Source organism: Tupaia chinensis, unplaced genomic scaffold (assembly GCF_000334495.1).
Source record: "Tupaia chinensis unplaced genomic scaffold, TupChi_1.0 Scaffold144982_1, whole genome shotgun sequence".
Taxonomy (NCBI): Eukaryota; Metazoa; Chordata; class Mammalia; order Scandentia; family Tupaiidae; genus Tupaia; species Tupaia belangeri.
Window position 1 is genome coordinate 68,027 of NW_006204841.1, and position 24,639 is coordinate 92,665.

The 24,639-nt window shown below is 40.7% G+C and overlaps 1 protein-coding gene across 4 annotated transcripts in view; it reads right to left on the reverse strand.

Moving 5' to 3' along the window:
* Positions 1-24,639, reverse strand: part of CLOCK (clock circadian regulator) — a 125,238-nt gene that overhangs the window by 16,681 nt on the left and 83,918 nt on the right. For 3 of the 4 annotated variants that reach the window (XM_014583886.2, XM_014583885.2, XM_014583888.2), the window contains 10 exons: positions 24,427-24,547; positions 20,248-20,361; positions 19,999-20,117; positions 17,773-17,855; positions 17,457-17,563; positions 15,245-15,392; positions 14,629-14,704; positions 5,146-5,287; positions 3,668-3,768; positions 3,051-3,140 (listed from right to left, as the gene is read on the reverse strand). In XM_014583886.2, coding sequence (XP_014439372.1) covers positions 3,051-3,140; positions 3,668-3,768; positions 5,146-5,287; positions 14,629-14,704; positions 15,245-15,392; positions 17,457-17,563; positions 17,773-17,855; positions 19,999-20,117; positions 20,248-20,361; positions 24,427-24,547 — 1,101 coding nt within the window. The remainder of the gene's footprint in view (positions 1-3,050; positions 3,141-3,667; positions 3,769-5,145; positions 5,288-14,628; positions 14,705-15,244; positions 15,393-17,456; positions 17,564-17,772; positions 17,856-19,998; positions 20,118-20,247; positions 20,362-24,426; positions 24,548-24,639) is intronic. The other variant, XM_014583887.2, reaches the window with a different exon arrangement.

Consider the following 24,639-nt stretch of genomic DNA (forward strand, 5'->3'; position numbering starts at 1 on the left):
CAGGAATCAAGTGAGCCCCATCAGCCCTCGGTGCTGGAAAGACACTGCAAAAGGAGGCACCTATCTTCCTGGCCTGGCGCTCTTCTGTCTTGCTGTCAGTCTGCCAGCAGGTGGCTTCCCAGAGGTCGCATCAGCAACCTCTGCAGGCAGCTCTCCAGCAAGTGGCAATGACATCCTAGTCACAGCTTCCTGCACTTTCATCAGTGCTCCAGCAGGTGGCTTCCTGCTCTCCGGTCCTAGTTTGTGGCATTTCAATTAATCTCTCTATCATCTATTGGATATGGTCATGCCTGCCCTGATGAGATCTGAATCTCAGCCTGGTGTGGGGTTACAGGAGTTTAGGGGTCTGGAGAGTTCCTGGTTACTGTCTTAACAGTTAGTGGCTATTCTTCACAGTCACTGTTCCTATGTTCTTTAAATTCTCTTTACTTCTTTTAGGAGTTAATCCTTATTACCAGTTAGTAGTTTTTTATATTATCCTCATCCAGGTTTACGGTAAGTGGAGGCAAACGGTGATGCAGTGGTAAAATGTGACACTCGGCAAGGCTGACCCGCATAGGAAGGTTCCTTTTGCATCTGGAGACATCCTGAGTCCTAGAGCATGACACTCCCACACCCTGGGGCTGGCTGGGGGCTGGCTGGGGGTGGAGTGTGGCATCAAGACCCTAGTAGGGCTGCTGTTTCTCTCTCTTCTCTCACTCATGGGAGAAAAGAAGAAACTTAACAATGTTTTGTCTGGCCTGCTTCTGACTGAGTATTTCCTGCAGGTAGGCGACCTTAGTGCTTGTGGTGGCTCTATCACTTACTAGAAAAAGTCCTTTAACTGCTGAGCTTCGTTTTTATCCTTTAACAAAAGAAAAAGCAGCCTGCATTTAGAGTCAATTCCTATCAAATTGCCATCCCTAGAATGTTCTCCATGTGCCTATCAGTAAGAATTATCCAAAGTTACAAAAATCTAATAGACCTTCTCAAGACTAAGCAATAAGGAATGAATGAGTACATTTATGAGTAAAAACATGAAGTTTTTCTACTCCAGGGTTTTCAATCCTACATCTCTGTTTTACCTGAATCATGTGCAGCCCTTACTTCCCTACTGCTGGTAATTTAGTGAATTGGAGGACTCATCTGTTAAGTCTATATAGGCGCATCTAATCACTCCCATAAATACTCAGTACACGATAGAGTGCAAGAGCAGAAGAGTTTCACTTTACTGGAGTTCTGTCTTGTAACAGTCTTACAGTGAACTGTACCTAAACATGAGAGACGTCGCCCTCACAGTATCTTCAAAAGCTTATATTAAAGGGAACCAGCAGTTAGCATAATGGCTATGTCGTTGGACTCCCATGTAGTCGACCGTGGTTCGCGTCCCAGAACCGGTGGCTTAAAACTCACACCGGGCGCGTGTGCGTGCGTGCCCAAGATCCCAAGAGGAGAATGGAGGAGAAGGGATTGTGGCATGACCATACCCCCTGGGGGGTGATTTCTCGCTTTCTGTCTCTATGTCTCTATGTCTCTCTGGCAAGCGCACATGCCCTATAGCGAAAACCTCCCCCCCAAAAAACCCCAAAAAACCAAAAAAAAAAAAAAAAACCCCAGCTTGTATTAAAGATACTGAATATCACCTTTCAAAGTACCCAACACTGGCAACTGAAGGTGACAACAACTAGACCATATATATGCTGGTGGGTTTGAGAAAATACTACGAATTTCGTACTTCAACTCCATCATGCCTTTTTTCACATTATTTGAAATATGGTGTCAAACATATTTTAATTGAAGTTACTCATACCATTAAATAAATATGACATTTCTCACCATTTAAAGGGTTTCTATTAAACACAAATAAGAAGACACAAACATGAAAGGCTGATAATAGAAAATAAAAGCACAGCCCCGAGGGGAAGGTGTGACTATCAGTGAATGAACTAGGAGACCTGCACGCTTGCTAACACTTCTGATAGAGTACATGGCATTCATCTATGGAAACATCCCTATGTGATGTTAAGAAATGCCTATTCAGTATCCCGAGATTAAATAACAGTGAAAATATGTCTATCAAACATTTACATAAAGATTTTATTAACACTTCAAAATACATAGGATGTGAGGGCTCAGTGTGTATTTAAAAACTGTTGTAATATAGGAGGGCACTGTTACAAAGCCTTTACATGATGGTATGTTGCCGAAAATCAAGATGATAAAATTCAGGTCATTTACAGAATATGTCCAAGTATCATATCATATTTAAATTTATGTTCTTTAAACAATAACAATGTGAGATAAAGTTATTTTTAGAAAATACTGCTTTTGTCTATTGTTACCAATTCTCCTGTTTTCCTTTAGTTCCTTGGGCTACATTAAGGTCCATGCAATGTGCTCACACGTCAGTCTACACAACCGAGCACACTGTGTAACATGGTACTGTACATATCTACTGCTTCCTCCAGCTGTGGCAGTCTACACACCCGAGCACACTGTGTAACATGGTACCGTACATATCTACTGCTTCCTCCAGAGGTGGCAGTCTACACACCCGAGCACAGACTGTGTAACATGGTACTGTACATATCTACTGCTTCCTCCAGATGTGGCAGTCTTTTAGGATAGGTATCAGATATTCATGCAATATCTGTCACAAACAAGGAACTCAATGAACACCCTATAGAATGACGACTGTTACACAATTCTCCCAATATCTGTTAAGAAGAACAAGATGAAAAACTCGAATTCACCTCAATATCGTCTTGTCTATTAGGGATCTCAGCTGGGGAGGTGTGTGTTAAGGCATATTAGGTAGGACAACTCTTCACTGTATAAGTCGAACACATAGCCTGAAAGACAGTCAGCATCTCTGGCCCATCTACTAAGGGCCAGTGATAACCCACATCATTATAATCCAAAACGTATCCAGATATTCTAAATGCCCTCATTTGAGATTCACTGCCTTTGTAACTAACATATATGTATATTCATATATATACTTTAAGTTATATTACCTTTAAAATTTTATTATTTCTAAAGATTCAACTGAAATAAACAAACAAAAATACCTGGGACATGCCTTGTGGAATTGGTAAATTTGCAGCTTGAGACATCACTGGTTGTGTTAATGATGGACCAACAGACTGGGAATTTATGGACTAGAAGCAAAATAAAAATAATACTGAAGTGACGCTCATTCCCATACAAGAGTACTCCACCGGAACCACTCACATGACACATTTACTGCCGAACCTGGAATGTGCCTCATACTTTTCTCAGACGAGGACAGACCTGTGTCCCACTCTACCCTGGAAAGGCCTGCTCCCCATTTATCTTCAGCATCCAAGACACTTCCTACAGTGCTTGAACGAGCTGGCAATAAAAGTGGCTGGACTTAGCTGAAGGTGATTGGTATTTAAAGTCAGATATAAAGTGACTCTCCATTGTCAACTTTTCACAACTGACCAAGGGAAAAAACCTAACATTTTACCTGAAAAATACTTAAACGGACCAATGATTACGACAACCACTTCACAGGAAAAATAAAAGACCACGAAAAAGTGTACTATTTCAACAAGCTTTCTGATCTTTACAGAAAGTAGTAACTGATACATTTCTGAAGGCCAGGCCATTTTTTCCTTTTTAATAAGTTTTGATCTACAAGATGATGAACTGAAGTACTTACCTGACTACTAAATGATGCCCTTCTTTGTGCCATCTTTTCATGAGCTGGCAAATGCTGTCTGGGAGGAGTGCTAGTATCTGTTGGGATCTTTGTTGGTGTGGCTGAAGCGAATCAACAAAAACAGAATACCTTAGTACTTTATGAAATGCGGTCTTCAAAGATTAACCTCAAAATACATTTCACTAGTGATTTTTAAGTTATCTTTCTAAATCATTCACTAAAAATGAAGTTTGTGACAGTAAGGTAATTCATTGTAATTACTTTTTAGTTTTGAAGGACCAAAATAATGCATAAAATCAGAACACTTTGAATATAAGAACACTAATAAAATTAAATATAAATTAAACATAATTAAATATAGAAATACTAATTTTTTTAAAGAATTACTTTATTTAACTATATATATTTATTTAAATTTGACCAGAGAGGGACAGAGAGAGAGAGAGAAAAAGAGAAAGCAAGCCACCAGGTCTGGGACTCAAATTGCAGTCAGTCACGTGGGAGTTATGTGTCCTTAATCACCACTGCCACATGCCAGGGCCCCCAAATACTAACTTAATGACAATTATGCATCATGATTGCATCATAAAGATAAATCTTTTATTTTTTTCCTAATAGAGGTTTTTGCTTTAAGGCATGTTGTGCTCGCTGGAGAGAGAGAGAGTGACAGTGAAAGAGCAAGTGAAAAATTATTCTTCTCCTCCATTTTCCTCCTGGGATCTTGGGCACACAGGCACATGCACTGGTTGAGTTTCAGGCCACCAGGTCCAGGACTTCAACTGCAGTTGGCTATGTAGGAGTCCAGTGATGTCCACTATGTCATTTGGCTGGCCCCAAGATAAACTTTTAAAAGCAAACTGTTACAAACTTAAAGAACACTTATTGGCTATTCATTTACTTTTTTTTAAAAGAATAAATAGTTCTGCTTTCTTTCTGAGAGGTGATTGAAAACAATATCAACATTATCGTCTATCTACCTATCTATAGTTTTTATTTTTTTAAGAGTGATTTTTGCTACAGGGCATGTGTGCTTGCTGGAGAGACAGAGACACCAAAAAGTGAGAAATCAACTCCTCTCCCCCACCCAGGGGTGATGGCCACACCACAATCCCTTTCCCTCCATTCTCCTCTCAGGATTTTGGGCATGCACGCATACACATGCATGTGTGTGACTTTTAAATTGCTGGGTTCGGGACTTGAACTGCACTCGACTACATGGGAGTCCAGAGATGTAACCATTATGCCATCTGCTGGCCTCTCACCTATATATTTTATAGGCCACTTGATAAACTCAGTTCTTTGCTAAAGATAAACAATAATATGCCTCTTACTTACTGGAGAGGTTAATGTGTTTCAGAAATGTAAAAACATAATTTCAAAGAAGCATTAGATGAAAAAGCTGAAGCGTACACCAGAAGCATAAACCACTTAGCAGCACTGTCTTTAAAGAAAGTCTGCTTTCAAGCGAGGGTACTTACAGGAAGGGTCTGAGACTGCTGTGTGAGATGATTTTCTTGAACTCCGGGAGGAAGCGGAAGGGGTTGGGCTGTGATCAAACCTTTCCAATGCTTCCTTGAGACTGACTGTGTTTATACGATTATCAGACCCAGAATCTTGACTCTAAGGAGACAAAGTAAAATAAATGTTTTCTTGTGGTTTAGTTCAGAGATCTCAAACTAGCAATACTGTTCGCTAATAATAAAAAAATTTTTGGTTTTTACCTGTAACAAGACAAAAATTATCTATGTATATATTAGCTAAAGAAATGAAAACAGAGGCCAAGCAGTAGCACAGCGGCGGTATGACTGACATGGGAAAGGTTCTGGGCTGATGTCCTAGATCTCCCTGAGCATTCTGGGCATGCGTGTGCCCGTGACTGATGGAGACGGGGGTGGGTCACAGCACTGAAGACCTCTGGGGTACCTCTCTCTTTTTCTCTTATTATTTCTTTTAAAATCATTTTACTTAATTTTGTATATTATTATTATTTTCATTTATTATTATTTTTTAATTTGACCAGAGAGAGAAAGAAAGAGAGGGAAAATGAGAAAGTAAGCCACCAGGATCAGAACTCGAACTACGGTTGTCCACACATGGGAGTCCAGCGCCTTAAACACCATACTACCTGCTGGCCTCTCTGTCTCTCTTTCATGGAAGAGATAAATGAATAAACTCTTAAACTCTTTAGAGATTAAGAAGTTTTTAAAAATGTATTTATGATAGCCAGAAAATTTTGGCTTTGCTTTTTATTTAAAGAAAGAGCAAAAGAGGCCCAGCCTCTGTGGCGCAGCAGTAACATTAACAGTGCCCTGTGATGCTGGAAGCCATATGATGGCAGTAGCTCAGATGCTGGGTTGGCCTGAGCAACACACCGGGCATGTGTGTGGGTGCCCTGAAGAGCTGGTAGTTGGGGAAGGGAAATCCAACCCCACAAGAGCCTATCGAGGGTACTTTCTCTCCACCTCCTTCCAACTCGTGTGTGCATATACTGTTTCTTATCATTAAAAAAAATTAGAAGAGTAAAAGAACGAAGTTGGATTCTACCTTACACCATATACAAATATGAACTCAAAGTGGATCAAAGTCCTAAACATTAATAGCTAAAATTGTTAAACTCTTAGGAAAAAAAAATAGTTTTAGGACACTGGATTTGCTAATAAACTGGATTTAAACAAAATTATAAACTCTTTCGCCCCAAAGGACACTATCAACAGAGTGAAAACGTAAATACTTGCAACTCAATTGACCAATAAGGATTTACAATCCCCCACTCCTTGATATATATGCCCAAAAGGCATGTGATCTTGCTTTAAGAGAAAGAGGGAGAGAGAAAGCACCATCCTCCCACCTCGATGAGGCATGATCATGCCACAATCCCCTTTTCTCCTTTTCCCTATCTGGTAAGGATACTTGGCACACATGCACACACACCAAGCATGTTTTCTTTTTTCTAGAGACTTTTGCTATAAGGCGTGTGTTCCCACTGGAGAGACAGAAAATGAGAAATCACACCCCCCCCCGCCCAAGGAGTGAGGGCTACACTACAATCCCTTTTCCTTCATTCTCCTCTTGGGATTTTAGGCATGCGCGTACATGCGCCTAGCTTGAGTTTTAAGCTACCAGGTCTAGGTCTCGAACTGTGATTGACTACATGGGAGTCCAGCGATGTAACCATTATGCCATCTGCTGGTCCTACCTAGCATGTTTTTTTTACGCTGCTGGGGCCAGGATTTGAATTGTGGTCAGCCAAGTGAGATCCAGCTCCCAATGCATAGTGTTTAACCACTGTGCTATGGGGCTATCCACTATATATGAAGAACTCCTACAACTCAATATCAAAATATAAATCCAATTAAAAAATGGGCAAAGGACGATATATATATGAGACTGTCAGGAAAGTCATGACGCATTTTTCATAGAAAATGGACAACCCAGTAGTTTTCCAAAGATACATGGATGGTCAATAAGCACATGAAAAGGTGCTTATCATTATTAACCATTAGGGAAATACAAATCAAACCCACGATGAGATGCCACCTCAAACTCAGAAGGAGGGCTTTTATCAAACAAACAGAAAATAATGACATACACAGAGAAACTGGAACCCTGATGTACTGCTGATGGGAATGTAAAATTGGCATAGACAATATGGCAGTTCTTCAAAAAACTAAATATAGAATTACCATAGGGCCCAGCAATTTACTTCTGCATCTATACCCAAAAAGGGATGAAAGCAGGGTCATTCAAACAGATACTCATACACCCACACTCAAAGCATTATTCACAAAAGCCACAAGGTAGAAGAAGCAACCTAAGAATCCACTCAGACGAATGGAGGAGCAAAACCAGTATAGACATAAAATATCTTTATATTATATATAATATTATTTCTGACACAATCATGGCAATATAAAACGGAATGGTCACCGTCAAGACTAGAGGGACAGGGTAACTGGGACTTGTTCAATTAGCAAGGAGTTTCAGTTTGGGAAGATGAAAACATTCTGGACACAAGAGCTATATAGCAATGTGAATGTACTTGGTTACACTGAACTGTACTCTTAAAATTGTTGAAATGGTAAGTTTCATGTTACATGTATCTTAACACATTTTTTTTTTTAAAGAAAATGTTTTAAAAATAAAAGTTAACACAGGACCAGCAGATGGCATAATGGTTACGTTGCTGGACTCCCACATAGTCCACTGCAGTTTGAGTCCAGGACCCGGCAGCTTGAAATTCAAGCCAGGTGCGTGTGCGTGCATGCTCAAAATCTTGAGAGGAGGATGGAGAAGCGACTGTGGCATGGCCCTTGACCCTGGGGGGTGACTTCCTGTTTTCTGTGTGTGTGTCTTTCCAGAGACCACGAGTGCCCTTCAGCAAAAATTCCTCTCTGAAAAAATAAATAACTAAAAAATAAAAAGGAAACAATAGAATTAAGATGACATGGCTGGACTCATCGTGCAGCAGTTAAGCCCTGGGCAGAGAAAGCCAGAGGCCACTTGGTCAAGTGGGGTCTGAGTCCCAGCCTAGAGAATTGAAAAGCATGCCAGGCAAGTGGGCGTGTTCTGAGGATCCTGACAGGATGAAGAAATGGAAGAAAAACAACCTCTGAATGTTGCTCTCTCTCCCTCTTGCATGTGAACACCCGTAAACAAAAGAAAAAAAAAAGGAATAAAGATGTTATTTCGGTTTTTATACAAGGTACTGTAAGCAGTCTTGGAACTCAGCATTCAACTGTTGAAAACCTTCTTCACTCTAATTTTGACCTCTCTCCAGAACTTCAGTATCCTGTCAGATAAATCATCTACTGTCCTAGCCTGGCCTCTCAGCTTTCCATGAACTTCTTCTTACCAGTAACCTTTTCCAACCTCACTCAACATCAGACACTGCAGAGTCTCTAAAAGTACAAATAAAACACTACTGTAAGAAGCCACATTTTCCTATCCTTCTAGCTCACTTGCTAAGTTTTTTTTGGCAGGCTCACTTTCTGACTCTTCACAAGTACTCCTTACCTTTTCTACTAGTCTCAAGCCTGTCTTCCTCTTTCAGTTGACAGCCGTGTGTTACAGATGAGAGCAACTGTCTGGCGCCACCCACCTAACACAGCACATACACCAACACACCCATATTCTTTCCCTCCCCAGGACACCAAAGGCCCTCTGGAGGAAGAAGTGTAGAAACAAGTCCTGCAGCCACTCGGCAGAGCAGTGTGAAATGCCCCGCGCAGCAGAGCAGCGCCACACCGGACGGCCCCCCTGAGTACACCCGGTGTGCACATGCCCGTGATCCAGGGCTGGCTGCAGGCCGCACAGGCCTTGGTGCTGGGACATGCTGGTAGTGCAGTTTCTCGCCCACTCACCAAAGAAATGAGCTTTTTTAAGAAAATAAAAAAATCCCAAGTTCCTGTTCTTACTGTAGGGAAGCTACCTCAAAGGGGGAGTCACACATCACTGTATGCACACACATATACACACGTGTACACACACATACATGGACGTAACCTCAGCTACTTGTGCTATAAAGGGAGAAAGAAAACTCTCCCTCTCCTCTACCCTGCCTTGTGGCTCCTCACATCTTCTATGCTGTCTCCGTCTCCCACCACTTCTCAGTCTGGAAATCCTTCCACCTGCCCTCGATGTCTGTAAAAATGCGCTGGGATGATCGACCTGATCTCTGAGCATTTCTGCGCTGGCTCTCACCGAGGATACCGCTTTCCTTGTAGGTCTCTGATGGCAGCTGTTCTCTCTCATACAACCCTCAGACCACAGCTCTGGAGGTGACACAGAAGTCCTCCTACTTAACGTTTTCAGACCGTTTCCCTCCCTCCTTCTCCCTAACGTGCAGAGGCGAAGCTCACATTGTCACACTGTATTAAGTCATTACTTTTATTTTTTAAATACAGTGTGGGATATGAGCATCTGCCGGAGACAGAGAGAGGGAGAAGAGAAAGGGAGACGGCATTACTGCTGGGGGATGGCCATGCCACAATCCCTTCTCCATTCTCCTTCTGGGGTTTTGGGGACACATGCACATATGCCTGGCATAATTTTCAAGCCACTGGGTCTGGGATTCAAATAGCAGTCAGTCGCGTGGTAGTCCAGTGCCTTAACCACACAACTGCAGGCCCCGCAGCATGTTTTCAAGCTGCCAGGTCCAGGACTCAAACTGCGGTCAGCCATGTGGGGGATCCAGCCGCCTTAACCAACCTGCCACCTGGATGCCCCTTAACTCGCTATCTCTTGTTCCAGTCGTGCTGGGGACCGTGGGGTCCGCCCTCACAAAGGCCCTGAGTCACGTCAGCTCCTGGTCAGTATTCCCTTCGTTACTTCTCAATCCCAAGGCAGATGCAGTGCTACATCCAACGCTGCAACCTCTCTTCCCTTGAGTTCTCCTCCGAAGAGCCTGGTGCCCCGCTGTTCTCATTCATTCATTTTTAGAATAAACTGTCCGTAATCTCAAACATCTACTTGCCCACCATCTACCACATTCCTACCCATTCCCTTTAGTGAGTTCAGTCCTACAACCTCCTAGTTCTAGTGGAACCCCTACTACATTGACTACCACATCTTCACAACCACACTGTCGTTACCAACTTACCCAACTTACGTTCATGGTTCATTGTAATCACTCCCTTAGCTCTCATCTCCCTTCACCACATTTCTTTTGATGACATTCTGTATTATCAACCTCACCTCTGAACGGTTTAGCCAATGCTGGCTAGATCCAGTTTTCCACCTAGTTTGTGTCAGCTCCTGCATAGCTGAACACGGCTGAACACAACATGGCGACTGTTCTCACGTTAATGACCAAGGACCTCAAAGGGCTCTTATTCCACCACCGAGCAGTCCCTGAATTCCTGCAGCAGTCACACCCCTACTCTCCTACAACCACTTAGTACTTCTTCTCTCAAATCTCTGGACTCTCCTCCCCAGCTGCCTCTTGGCTGGTCACTTTGGACCCTATTTAACCGAGACCTTCTCCCAGTGCTGGATCCACCTACCTGCGAGCACTGGCATTCATCTCGTCTGACCTACTTCAGCTCAGTCTGACAAAGCCGGCCATTTACTCCTCACTGACACACTTTCTCTTCTCAGTTCCTAGGATCACTTCATTTCCTGGTTTTATTCTTGCCTCTCCTAACTGTTCCTCCTTGGTCTCCTCTGGGCTGCGTTTTCCTGTCTCCCTCATCTCTTAATGTTGAATGCCCAAAGCATTAATCCTTAGTCAGTTTTTTTTTAAGAGAGATTTGTGCTGTAGGACACATGCATTCACCAGAGAAACAGAAAGACAGCAAAAATTCACTCCCTGGGAGGATGGCCACGCTGCAATCCCTTCTTGTCCATTCTCCTCCCGGGATTTTGGGCACACTTACACATGCGCCCGGTGTGAGTTTAAACTGCCAGGTTCAGGACTTGAACTGCGGTTGACTATTCGGGAATCCAGCAGTATAACCATTACACCATCTGCTGGTCCCAGTCCTTGGGCATCTTATTACCCTCTGTTGACACCCATTCACTTGGTGATTCCATCAAGATTCCTGACTTTAAGACTATCTATCTATACACTGAGATTTCTCAAAAGTATCTTAGATAAACCTCTTTCCTAAACTCCAGGTGGATCATGGTGGCAATAATAAATATGGTGAAAAATAGACATAGTTGGGAGTATATTTTAGTAGAAAGAATAAGTGGCTTTACTAAGGAATGAATACTGGAGCGAGAACAGAAACAAGGACAAACGATCTCGGTATCATTTCTTTTTGGCTAGTAGGTACGTCCACTTGCCAGAGAGAGGCAGGGAGAGAGGAAGAGAAGAAAGCACCTCCCATGGGGGATGGTCGCCACAATCCCTTCTCTTCCATGTCTCCCTCCTTTCAGGATTTTGTGAATGCACGCATATGCATCTGGCATGTTTCTTAAGTCACTGGGTCCAGAATTTGAACTGTGCAGTCATGTGGCATCCGGCTGCCTTAAAAAACTAGGCCACAGAGCCAGTCCATTTCAATTTTTTTTTTTAAAGGTTTTTTGCCATAGGATGCATGTGTTTGCTGGAGAGACAGAGAGAGAGGGAAAGTGAGAAATCACCCCTCGGGGGATGGCTATACCACAATCCCTTCTTCTCCATTCTCCTCTTGGGATTTTAAGTATGCATGCACACACACCTGGCATGACTTTCAAGCTGCTGGGTCGAAGATTCAGACCACAGCCAGCCATGTGGGAATCCAACACCTTAACCACCACGCCACCTGTTGGCCTCCCATATCAGTTTTATAACTGCCACCATCAATGAACCTTGGAAACTTCAAGCACTTTTCTCAGAAAAGAATTTCTTTTACTAAAACATACTGATCCTCTTCCTCTAAACATAAGATTCTTCAGGAAGGTGCTTTCACATGGGATTTGTGACAGTAGGGAGCTTATTTCTGTAATTCAGAGCTGTATTCTCAGCATTAAAGTCACGCCTGGCACACTGAGAGTACTGAATAAGCTTTGTTAAACTGGCTGAACGATCATCCCTATGCTGTCCCCTGGCATGCTGCCAATTTCACTCACTCCTAATATGGTTTCATTCCAGTTTTCTGCAGGCCACATATACTTATGGGTAGGCAACTTCTTCGTTTTTATTTTTTTAAGAGAAGTTTTTGCTATAGGGCAAATGTGCTTGCTGGAGAGACAGTCAGAAAGCAAGAAATCACCCCCCAGGGAGGATGGCCACACCGCAATCCCTTCTCCTCTCAGGATTTTGGGCATGCATGCACATGTGCCTGACGTGAGTTTCAAGCTTCCAGGTCCATGACTCGAACTACAGTCGGCCATGTGGGAGTCCAGCAGTGTAACCATTACGCTATCTGCCGGTCCCAGGTAGGCAACTTCTACCGTGACTCACAGTTGATGCCTACTTCCTGGTATTCATGCCCTTGTATAATCTCTCCCCTCTAATGTAGGCTGGACCTGGTGATTTCCTTCAATGCTTAGAACCGACACAAAAAATGGTCTATTACTTCTGTGATTAGCTGACAAGAGACCAGGACTTCCATCAGACTGGATCTTCTTGCATGCTTGCTCTGATGGCAAGGGTCACCTAGAAAGAAAGTGAGGGTGGCCTCCAGCCATTAGCCCACAAGGAACCAAGGCCCGCAGTCCAACTGCCTTGAGGAATGGAATCAAGCCAGCAACCACTGAGTGATGTGGAAACACAGTCCACCTCAGATGACCCTTGAGATGAGTGGCCCTCACCAATACCTTAACTGGAGTTTCAAGGCAAATCCTAAAGCAGAGAGTAAAGCTACCCTATGCCTGGATTTTTTGTTTTCTTTTCTTTAGAAAGGTTGTTGCTATAGGGCACGTGCACTTGCCAGAAAGACAGAGATAAAAAGCAAGAAATCACCGCCCCACCCAAGAGAGGATGGCTATGCCACAATCCCTTCTCCTCCAGTCTCCTCTTGGGCTTTTGGGAACCTATAACAAGTGTCCAGCATAAGTTTCAAGCTGCTGGGTCCAGGACTCGAACCATGTGGAAGTCCAGCAATATAATCATTATGCCACCTGCTGGTCCTGTCTGGATTCTTGACTCACATTAATTATGAGATAGTAAGTGTGTGTTGTTTTACATTACTAACTTTTGGAGTAATTTGTTTTATAGTGACAGATTAAAAAAATAGATTTTTTAAAGAGATATTTTTGTTATAGGGTTCATGTGCTTGCCAGAGAGACAGAGAGTGATAGACACACAGAAAGCAAAATATCCCCGTTCAGGGGGATGGCCATGCAGCAATCCCTTATTCCCCATTCTCCTTTTGGGATCTTGGGCATACATGCACATACAATCAGTGTGAGTTTTAAGCCACAGGGTCTGGGACTCAAACTATGGTCGACTACGTGGGAGTACTGCAATGTAACCATTACACCACACCACCTGCTGTTCCCAACCAATACACTACACTTCTACCTGATATGACCAGAGTTCAAATTCTCATGATAACTTCTCAATCATATGTCTTCAGGGGAGGGTTTTTTTCCTGCCTTGTAATCTCAGTTGCACTATTTTCTTTTTTATTTTCTAATTTGCCAGACAGCATGTACTTTTATCAGAGACAGCGGCAAAGTGAGGAAGCACCCCTCAAAGAGCGTGGTCATGCCACAATCCCATTTCAGCAGAATAGGGATATGCCTACCAGATAAAGATGTGTAAAGGAGTAAATCACATTTCATAATTCATATTAAAACTCTTAGAGTCAGTGCACTACAAGCATTTAATAATTGGTAGTTTTAATCTGAGATCAGATATATATTTCTCTCTTTTTAAAATTATTTTAATTTTATTTATTCACCATTTATTTTCATTTGGCCAGAGAGAAAGAAAGCCACCAGGTCTGGAACTTGAACAGTGGTTGACAATGTGGGAGTGTCCAGTACCCTAACCACCATGCCACCTGCTGGTCCCCATGAGATCAGATACATATTTCAACTAACTACTGCTAATGGGCAGGACCTTCGATCTTATTTTAGAAGCAGATTAGATTTTAAAATAGTAAATTAAAAATATAAGTTAACAGCAAAGTGTAATCACATCCTTGTCACAAGTGAGAAAATTATATATTTGAAAAAATAATTTCCCTGTCAGATAATTGAGTCTTGTCCTTCATCGGGAAGAAATAAATGATTTTATTTATTTATTTTTTTGAAGAGGTTTTTTGCTACAGGGCACATGAGCTTGCCAGACAGAGAGAGACAGAAAGTGAGAAATCACCCCCCCAAAGGGGATGGCCACGCCACAATCCCTTCTCCTCCATTCTCCTCTTGGGATCTTGGGCACACACACATATGCACCTGGCATGAGTTTAAGCCACTGGGTATGGGACTCGAACCATGGTAGACTACATGGGAGTCCAGTGACATAACCATTATACCAACTGCTAGTCCCTGAAATAAATGATTTTTATAAACTATAAGAAACATACTTTGTCAGCAGCTGTCTCAGGAAGAGACTCTTCAATGCCCAGCTCTCGTCGTCTTTCAGCCCTAACTTCTGCATAACTACAAACAAAAAAAAGTCAAGTTAGTGCTCGATCATTGGTTTAAAATGCCGTAGAGCAGTAACCATTCAGGGTTTGCCATGTCTCATTTTCTCACCACTAATTCTAGACTATTTTCTACGCTCCTAAAATATATATATATCAGCATTTTTCTAGGTATCTTCAAGTTTTATATGCTCCTGTAAATGATAAAACTATTATAAATGATAACTTAACTACACAGTACTAAAATTAAGAGGAAATAAATAAAGGAAGCGTATGCTTGTCTACCTCAGCTTTCCTTTTACATGTTGACTGTGGTACACGAATGACAGTTAAAACTTCTGCTGTAAAGTCTAAGGTTTATGTCAAGCACTGAATCTGCACTATACCTACAGTATATTTCTATGTAGTGGCTAGAAGCAAATTCAACAATATACTGAAGAACGTATTTTAAAAAAAGAGATCACTTTGTAGTTTATTAACAAATTATGTGTAAAAATTACCTTGCCAAAATTATTCTAGGATGTTACTAAACTTTCGAATTCTCAAAGAGCATTACCTTACTACAGTGTGAGTACAGACAATGAACTCCGGCCTTGAATTCCACTGGTGGTACGTGATGTAGTAATGAGTCTGGAGCCATATCCACTGCTGCCCTTTGGTCAGGAACCTGTAATAACACGATTTGCCTTTCCCATACTGCATTACTAAAAAGAAAAGGGAAACATATTTTTCTTTGATCCATATTATTAGTTATAAAGAATCTGTTTCTTTTTTTAACTGAAAAGCTATAGTTTACATTTAGATCAACATATGTAATTATTTTTCTGGCTTTTCAGTAACATATATATGTGAATTATAAGAAAATGCTATTATTTAGCATTGTCTTAATGATCCAAGCAATTAACATACCTTCCACAGTGACAATTGAGAGTCAGTTACTGATAAACCAAACACACACTTTTCATACACAAAAAAATTCCAAATACTAAAGAATTCACATTGCTAGGGCCAACAAATGGCAGAGTGGTTAAGGCACTGGACTCCCATATGGCCAACTGTGGTTCGAGTCCTGGACGCAGAGACTTGAAATACACCAAGCGCGTGTGCGTGTGTGCCCAAGATCACAAGAGGACAATGGAGGAGAAGGGACTATAGCATGGCCATGTCTCCTGGGGGAGTTAATTTTTCACTTTCTCTCTCTGTCTCTCTGGCAAGCACACATACACCCAATAGCAAAAATTGCTCTCTCAAAAATAAATAGATAGATAGATAGATAAAAGAATGCACTGTTGACTTCCTCCTGACTGGACATACTGAGGATAACAACAAGAGGTAATTGTGTCTGAGTTTTTTTTCCTGCAGATGTAATTTTGAGGCATTTAATTTTGAATCATAACTCACCAAAGTAAGAATCACTTCACTGTTGGAAGTAATTGTTTAGTGCAGTATTTCCCAAAGCATGTTCTGCAGATTTTAAGTTTTGAACCCTTTAGCAGATGGTTGAGCAAAAAATGGATTTTATGGTTAAATTACTGGGTCATCGGGAAAGCCATGACACAGGTTTTGCATAGAGAAAACATAGGAAAATATGTAATGACTTTCCCGGCAATCTAATAATCTAGGTAACTTTTCATTAAATAAGTTTCTTTAGTCTTCTCAAAACCTTAAGTATGTTGATGTATGTGAAGATTCTCTGAGAGAGATTATAAGTTTCCCAGTCTTCCTTAACCATGAAATCCTCTTTTAAGTCAATGGAACAAACCTTAGGAAATGCTAGTTAGGAATCTCTCTCTTTTCAATGAAGAAGTCAAGGTTTACATTCAGTTGCTTGTCGAAGTCACTCAGCTAGTTAAAAGTGTCAGGTCTTTTTGCTACCTCTTGGTGCTTAGTGTCCACATGACTTAGAGTGAACAGTATTTTTGTTTGTGCTGAAAGGACTTGACTCTAAAAATTTTCCATATAGTTGATACTATTTTATCACATGCTTTATTTTCAAATAGAAAGCTTTCAGAGAGCTACACAAGACATAATGAAAGCATCTTAAGTATCTAAATAAGCTTTAGAGAACACCCAAGAATGTAGGATTTGCAGGGAGGATCAAAGAAACAAAAACCTATTCAGTAAAATAAAGAACGAATAGCATGATGGAGAGGTAGACCTGAATTCCAATTCTGTCTCCGCCATCCTGCGCTATGGATTCGTGCCTCAGTTTACCACTCATGGAGATAATGCTATGATAATATCTACCTTTTAGAACGGCAGAGATGAGTAAGAGACAAGTACATGGAGTGCTGAGAACAGCAGCTGGCACTGTAAAATGAAAATGCTTCAGCTGCTGCCAAAACACACGGCAGGCAACACCGAGCACTTGCTAGGAACTTTCGAAAGCAGATTCTCCAAGCTGATGGAAAAGACTTAAGTGCTTGGAAATAAAAATTAATGACACAATATTCCAATAGTCCATACACTACTATTGTTTTCAAAGGAATCTACTTCAGTCCAGATGAAGAGCGCATAAACTTCAGAACAAAGAGTTTTAGATGTCACATTTATAAAACTGCATACTATAAAAATAGAAACACGTGAACTAGAAATAAGTTTACCCTGAACTTGATTTATGATTCCTACTAGATCGGTTATACATATAAAGTGAAACTTCTCATACATTTAAAAATGGTTATAAAATTTACCACCTTCCACTAATAGGACAGGATTCTATTTATAGGCTTTAAAAACCATTGTCATCAGAAATATTAAAATCAACTTACAGTGCTCATGACATTTTGCCAAATTTTCTAGGTCATCCACATGATAGTAATCATAGCCTGATGTTCCCAGAACTTCAAATGGCAAATATCCTATGATGGGTGGTGCCCTAAATTACATATAAAATAATCAATGTTATAACATTTTCCATAATAAGAAATATTGCAACTAGAAATCAATTTTGGGGAACTTCATTTTTTTAAAAACGGATAATGGATTTAAAAGTCCTGATTTTAAAAAAACCTTGTCCTTGAAGCCCATTCATTATTAGAATTATATAACATGGCTATTTTTTATGGAATTGAAAAATGGAGTTACCTGTGATCTAGAAATAGAAACTTCCATTCTAAACTATGTCTAGATGTAAACTCTTCATTGGGTTCTTCAACAGTGCACATTTCCTACAAATAAATTAATAATTACAATTCAGCAATACTTTCCTATATCCTTAGAAGAATCCTAAACATTGCTAGACATAAGTCATTATTAGGTAACTTTTCCCTAAACAAAATTTTTAACACTAATTTTTCTGGTCCTGAAGAATGTGGCAATAAATAATCCTTTGATGCAGGTTTCTGGATACTTCAAACTCTACACATTCTCAATTCACTTACATGTCCATAAACCCTAATTCTGAAATCAGATGTTTTTCCTAAATTACAATCTCGTATTTCCTTTTTAAAAAAAATTTGCCAGAGGGTACATGCACTCACCTAATGAGACGGAAAGTACCCCCTTAGGGGGCACAGTCATGCCACAATCCTATCTCCGCCATTCTTCCTTTTAGGATTCTGGGGGCAGCCATGCACATGTGCCTGGTTTATTTCCCAAGCTGTGGGTCTGGGACTCAAGTGGTGTGGTCAGGCATGTGGGATCCAGTCGTCCTCAGAACCATGCCACTAGATGTCCCAAAGTTCCATATTTCTAATCGCCTGATGTAAGCTTAGTATGTCCTAAAATAACTGCCTTACTCCTCCCTTATAGCCAGTTACACAATTTCCATCTCACTAAAGGACACATACTTGTGTAGAGGTAGAGAGTCTAGTAATCTGATAGTCACAACACACTGTTTTTACCTTTAACCATCTAAATGGTCACTAATAAATACTTATACTTTCATCTAAGTACGAAGTCATTAGGAAAGTCCTAACATATTTCTCTATGCAAAAATGTATCATGACTTTCCTGATGATCCAATATTTAAAAAATCTATTCCAGGGCCAGCAGGTGGAGTGGTGGTTAAGGCTCTGGACTCCCGCATGGCTGACTGCAAAGTCTCAGACCTGGCAGCTGGTTTCTCACGTTCCCTTTCTCTCTTTCACTCTGGTCAAATTAAAATAATAATAATAATAATAATGAATTAATTAAATAATTCTTAAAAAAAAGAGAGAGAGCAAGACTGGTTTACAACCTTCTGATTGCTAATTCAGTACTTTGACTTAAACTATGGTGTCCACCTAAATTTTAAATCTTAGCCTGGCTTTTTTCCAGTTGCTTTCTAGTGGTGTTATTATTTTACTTTCCCACTTTTATTTTTTAAATTTTACCAAAGGGTATGCACTCTCACCAGAGACAGAACGGGTGGGGGGAAGTAAGAAAGCACCCACCACGGGGAATAGCCACACCTCAATCCTTTCTCCTCCATCTCTCCTTCCTTTCAGGAGTCTGAGCGCATGCAAACACACTCAGCATGTTTTTGAAGCCCCTACGTCCAAAACTCGAACTGTGTGGTCAGTCATGTGGGATCCAGCCTCCTTAACTACCATGCCACAGGCTGGCCCCACTTTCTCACCTCTCTGCTAATCATCTACTTGTTGGACCCAGGAAATAAAAATAGATTATTTAAATTTTAAAATTGAAAAGGTAAATTATATGTAATAGAAAACATTTTGTATTTCAAAAGAAAATTTCAAAAGCAACCTTTTAAAAATTACCTAGATTTTCTGAATTTCACTTCCCCTTTAATGAAGACAATGATTTATAAACAAAAGCATCCTAAAATTCTGCACGAAAGTAGAGCAAAGGTGATATATAACCACTGGCTAAACCACAAAAAATATACACTAAAAAAATTACTAATAGTTACATAATTAATGAGTGTCTCAATAACTTGTTCTTTTTGAAAAACGACCATGCATATTTAATGAATCACAGTCATTACTATTTCAATGCTTGCAGGAAGTTTCGCTCATTCTGAAAAAAACAAAAAAATTATATAAAGAATTATATATGGGACCAGTGGATGGCACAGTGGTTATATCGCTGGACTCTCATGTAGTTGACCGTGGTTTGAGTCCTGGACTCGGAGGCATAAAACTCACACGGGGCATGTGTGCCTGTGTGCCCAAAATCCCGAGAGGAGAATGGAGAAGAATGGACCGTGGTGTGGGTATTACCCCTGGGGGGGAGGGTGACTTCTCGTTTTCTGTCTCTCTGTCTTTCCAGTAAACACAAGTGTCTGATAGCAAAATGCTCTCAAAAACAAGAAAAAAGTTCTCTAAGATGAACAAAATTTCCCTTTGAGAAATAAAATTAGAACCATACCTTGATGAACTGAGGTGTAGCTAACCTGACAGTAGCTACAAAACAAACTCTATCTTCAAAAGAAGGCCTATGTGTGCGTTGAATAGTTCCTTCAAAACCATTGTGTGCTGAAGTGGATACTAAAATAAGGAAATACATATCATCAGTTACTCCGGTAAAACTACTTGTCAGACATTTCAACATCTATGTCTTTAAGAGCTTAGAAAATACTAAGTTAAAATATTTTATAAAAGAAGCATTTTAACTCACCGCTGTTTAAAGATTTGAAATTACCTATAAACTTCACATATTCATAGGTAGACGGCTCCTTTGGATCTATTGTTCCTCGAAGCATATGACAACAGAATTCTAACTGATTTTTTGCTGAAATAAGAAATAAAAAGCCTATCACTTGTGACACATCACAATGAACGATATACCACATGAAACACGGCAACAAAATTTGTGTACGTCTACAACCATTATTTTCTCAAACAGAAGTCCTCAGCACGTTTTATTTAGTCCGAAAAAGTGGAGTACCGTAATGAGGTGACCTTTGACCTTAGCAGAGGAAGCAGATCATCTGGGACAAGCAGCTTGCGTTTCCCCATTTCATCTGCTCCTCCTTCCCGGTTCCCTTTCACCCTAAGATGGAGGTGCTTCCCCTCTAGAGCTAACACCCCAGCTCCGCCTTGCACAGCCTCCCCTGCCTTCCCTAGGAGCAGGCCACTCCGGTTATCCACGCCTTTCGCATCTACACATTCTCTTCTCGGGACGTCCTTTCTACTTCTGAATATGCTCAGGTCTTCCCATCTCCAACAAACAAAGGGTTTCTCATGCTAATATTTTTAGTATCATAGACCTCCTTTTTCATTATATGCTTCCGTTTTCACCTACAGCCATGCACAGCATAATGAAATTCTGGTCAATAATGGACTGCAGATACGGCAGTGGCCCCTAGGGAGCACGGGCTACCGCCTGCAGCGGAGGTGTACAGTAGGCTACGGCGTCCAGGTTTATTACACTCAGTTCACACCATGAGCAGAGCTCCCAAGGATGCATAGCACGGCCCCATCACTAAGCCACCATGACCGTATCATCAATTCCCTTCATTGCATGAACTGCGGTCTCATCTTCATGCTTCCACAGCAATTAGTCAGACAATTACTAATCTTAGCGTCATCAACCTCAATGTGTTTTCCTCATTGTTTCTACCGCTTCTCGGACTCACATTTCATCATCCCCATACCACGAAATTCCTTCCTTCTTTACTGACTATTCTTCTCTTCTGCTAATTCTTCCTCAAACTAGGAGCTTTCACAAAGGCTCTTCTCATCTTGATCCTTTGCTATTCTTTTTGAACTAACTGGCCTCGATAAACTTCTTCGCTCCGAAATCTGTCTCCAACATAGAGCATTATATGTAAGACAACGTTTTATATCACTATTTGCTTTCAGAGCATTTTCACTTAATTGTCCCATCAGTAACTTAATCAAAATATTTGGGAGTGAATTTATCCCTCTTTCTCCTAAGTCACTGTCCCTTTTTACCCTACGTATGCTTATTTCCCAAGTTAGAACCTTGATCAATCTGATGTCTCCTCTTCCCACACAAGGCCCAGATCTAACCCGTTGGCATCACCTGCTACTTATTTCGCCAGTGGCGCTCTCAGAAGCCAGTTTTCTGTCTGTGCTGTTAGTTCGGCGCAGTCACAGATTACCGTCCATCGGGGTAAATGCACTCTATGCTCGCTGTGCCGCCTCCTCTGCCACCGTGCTGCATCCTGGCTGTCTCCTGTCACAGACCCGGACAGCTCTCCTCACATTTCAGCGCTCGAGGACGAGGAACTTCCCTTCACTAGCTACATCAAGCTCGTGCTCTTCTGCCATTAGCATGGCAGCTGGCTTTCCCATTGACGCGACAGGTTCAAAATCTGCCTCCTTCCCCAAACCCTTCCCACTGATGATCCTCGCCACCTGGCCGCCTGTGCCTAAAATCAAGTCCTGCTGAGCTGATTTACTTCACACACACATACTTTCCCCTCCATCCTTACTTCTACTGGTAGAAGATTAGTTTTTCTTTTGGTCCCAAGTCTGCTTCTTTATCATTTTGCCAGAGACTTTTATTCGGTTCTCCAGCCAATCCTGCCCTCCAGAGGGTCTTAAAAGCAGACTCCTTGTGTTTGTTCTACCACCGCTGCCTTCCAGGGTGTCAGCTTTCTAGTTCTGCTCTCCTTGTCCCACATCTGTACCTCAGACATGACATTCAAATGCTAACAGGACAGAGTGGTTTTACATCTATCATACACATGCAATAGAGAGAGTCTACATCTATTATACCCGCCCAAGTCTTTTCCTACATATCAGACCAGAGTGGCCAACTGGTTCAATGAATACAAACTTTAAAACATTATGAATATGCTTCAAATGAATTCTCTGGGCCTCTAATTTTTCTCAACTTCCTCTGAAAAGGTACTCATTTTTATTAAAGATATACATATACACCCTTACAAGCTCTATTAGGTCACGGGAAAAGACATGATGCATTTTTCTGTTTTTCTATGCAAAAATAAATCATAACTTTCTTGAAAACCCAATATATGTACAGGTACATGTGTGTGTGTGTGTGTGTGTGTATATATATATATATATAGATACTTCAATTCTAAGACTGTGATCTACAGAATCTGAGGGCTCACCAAAAAAAGACCTTTAAGATAATTAATGTCAGTATTATCAGACAAGACAAAATTTTAAAATCACTTAAAAACTGATTAAAGAAAATATCTAATATCTAATTTCAGATTTTACAAAGGCTAATATAATAAAGAAAAGGAGGTGCTCTAGTCAAATTAATACACCCAATGAACCTAGTAGAAACTTTGATTATACCGTAATATTTTGTGTTTCTTAATGGTAGGAACACTTTTTCTTAACAATTCTTGACTTTTATGTTATAGAACAAATCCCTGGTACAGTAGATATATCCAATAAACAGCTATTTAATTCTGTTTAATAAAGCAGACAACTATCCTTTTCTTAATAATTTTTTAATATAAATTTATTATTATTTGTTTTGATTTGACCAGAGAAAGACGAGAGAGAGACAGACAGACAGACACAAAGTGAGAAAGCAAGCTACCAGGTCCAAGACTTGAACCCTGGTCAGCAACGTGGGAGTCCAGCATCCTTAACCACCACACCACCTGCTGGCCCCGACAACTATTCTTTTTATTTAATCATTTTAAAAGAAGTTTTCCCCCCAGATTTATAGAGTCAATTGGTGAAGTTCCATCTTTACTCATATTATAACAAACAAGTAAGATCCCAATGTATTCTCTAATACATCTTGGACTTTTTTTAAAAGAAGAATGATTTATGTGGGGCCGGAAGGTGGCATAGTGGTTAAGGAACTGGACTCCACATAGCTGACTGCAGTTAAGAGTCCCCAACCTCGTGGCCTGAAAATCATGCTGGATGCATGTGTGTGCATGCCCCAAATCCCAAAGGAATGGAGAAGAAAGGACTGTGGCATGGCCATCCCCCAGGGTGGTGATTTCTCACTCTCCCTCTTATTGTCTCTGTCTCTCTCATCAGCAAGCACACATGACCTATGGCAAAAACCTAATCCAAATATAATTAATTTTATTTATTATTATTATTATTTTTTAATCTGCCACAGGGCACATGTGCTCACAAGAGAGGCAAAGCAAAAGAAAGTGAGAAAGCAATTCGTCAGGTCCAGGACTTGAACCACCTTTGGCCATGTGGGAGTTCAGAGCCTTTACCACCACACTACCTGCTGGTCTCATCTTGAATTTTTATTTTTTCATTATTTACTTTTATTATCATTTTTAAAAAAATTGCTATGGGGCACATGCACTCATGAGAGAGAGAAAACGTGAGAGAGAAAGTGAGAAAGCAAGCCTCCAGGTCTAGGAATTGAACTGCGATTGGACAGGTGAAAATCTAGTGCCTTAACCACCATGCCACCCGCTGGCCTCCCATCTTGGAATTTCAATATGGTCACAGTTATCTGTATATAAAAAGGTTCTAGCTCTGTGGTCTGATGATTAAACAGCCAGGATCCCACAGGCCAACCACGAGATTCAAGACCCAGATCTGACAGTTTGAGAAATAAGGCAGGGATTTGTGTGTGTGTGCCCAAAATCCCCAAAGGAGAGAGAAGAGACTGCAGGGTGACCGTTCCTGAGGGGTTTGCTTTCTCCTCTACCTCTGGCACGCACCCTCTAGCAATAAAAAAAAAAAAAAAAAAAAAAAAAAAAAAAAAAAAAAAAAAAAAAAAAAACAAGGCTACAATAGGGTATATGGAATAATGCTATATGTTAATTAAGTTAAATATGTCTATGTTTTTAATAAACTTGCAAAAAGTAAAAGATAATAATACCAAATATAACATATGACTTTTTGTTTAACAGCTGCTACTTACATTTTAAATATTCAGGGGTTAATGAATCACTTTCCAGCAGATGGGTAGAGAGTATTTTATAAACCTCTGAATGTTCCCCCTCTGGGATAAAATTAAATATACTTTGATCCACAAGATCAGACTGCAAAAGAAATTTTAAAAAGTAAAACAACTTTTAATGAGCCAAGACATGCATATAATCACTACTAAACAACAGAGGAGCACACAGTTAAG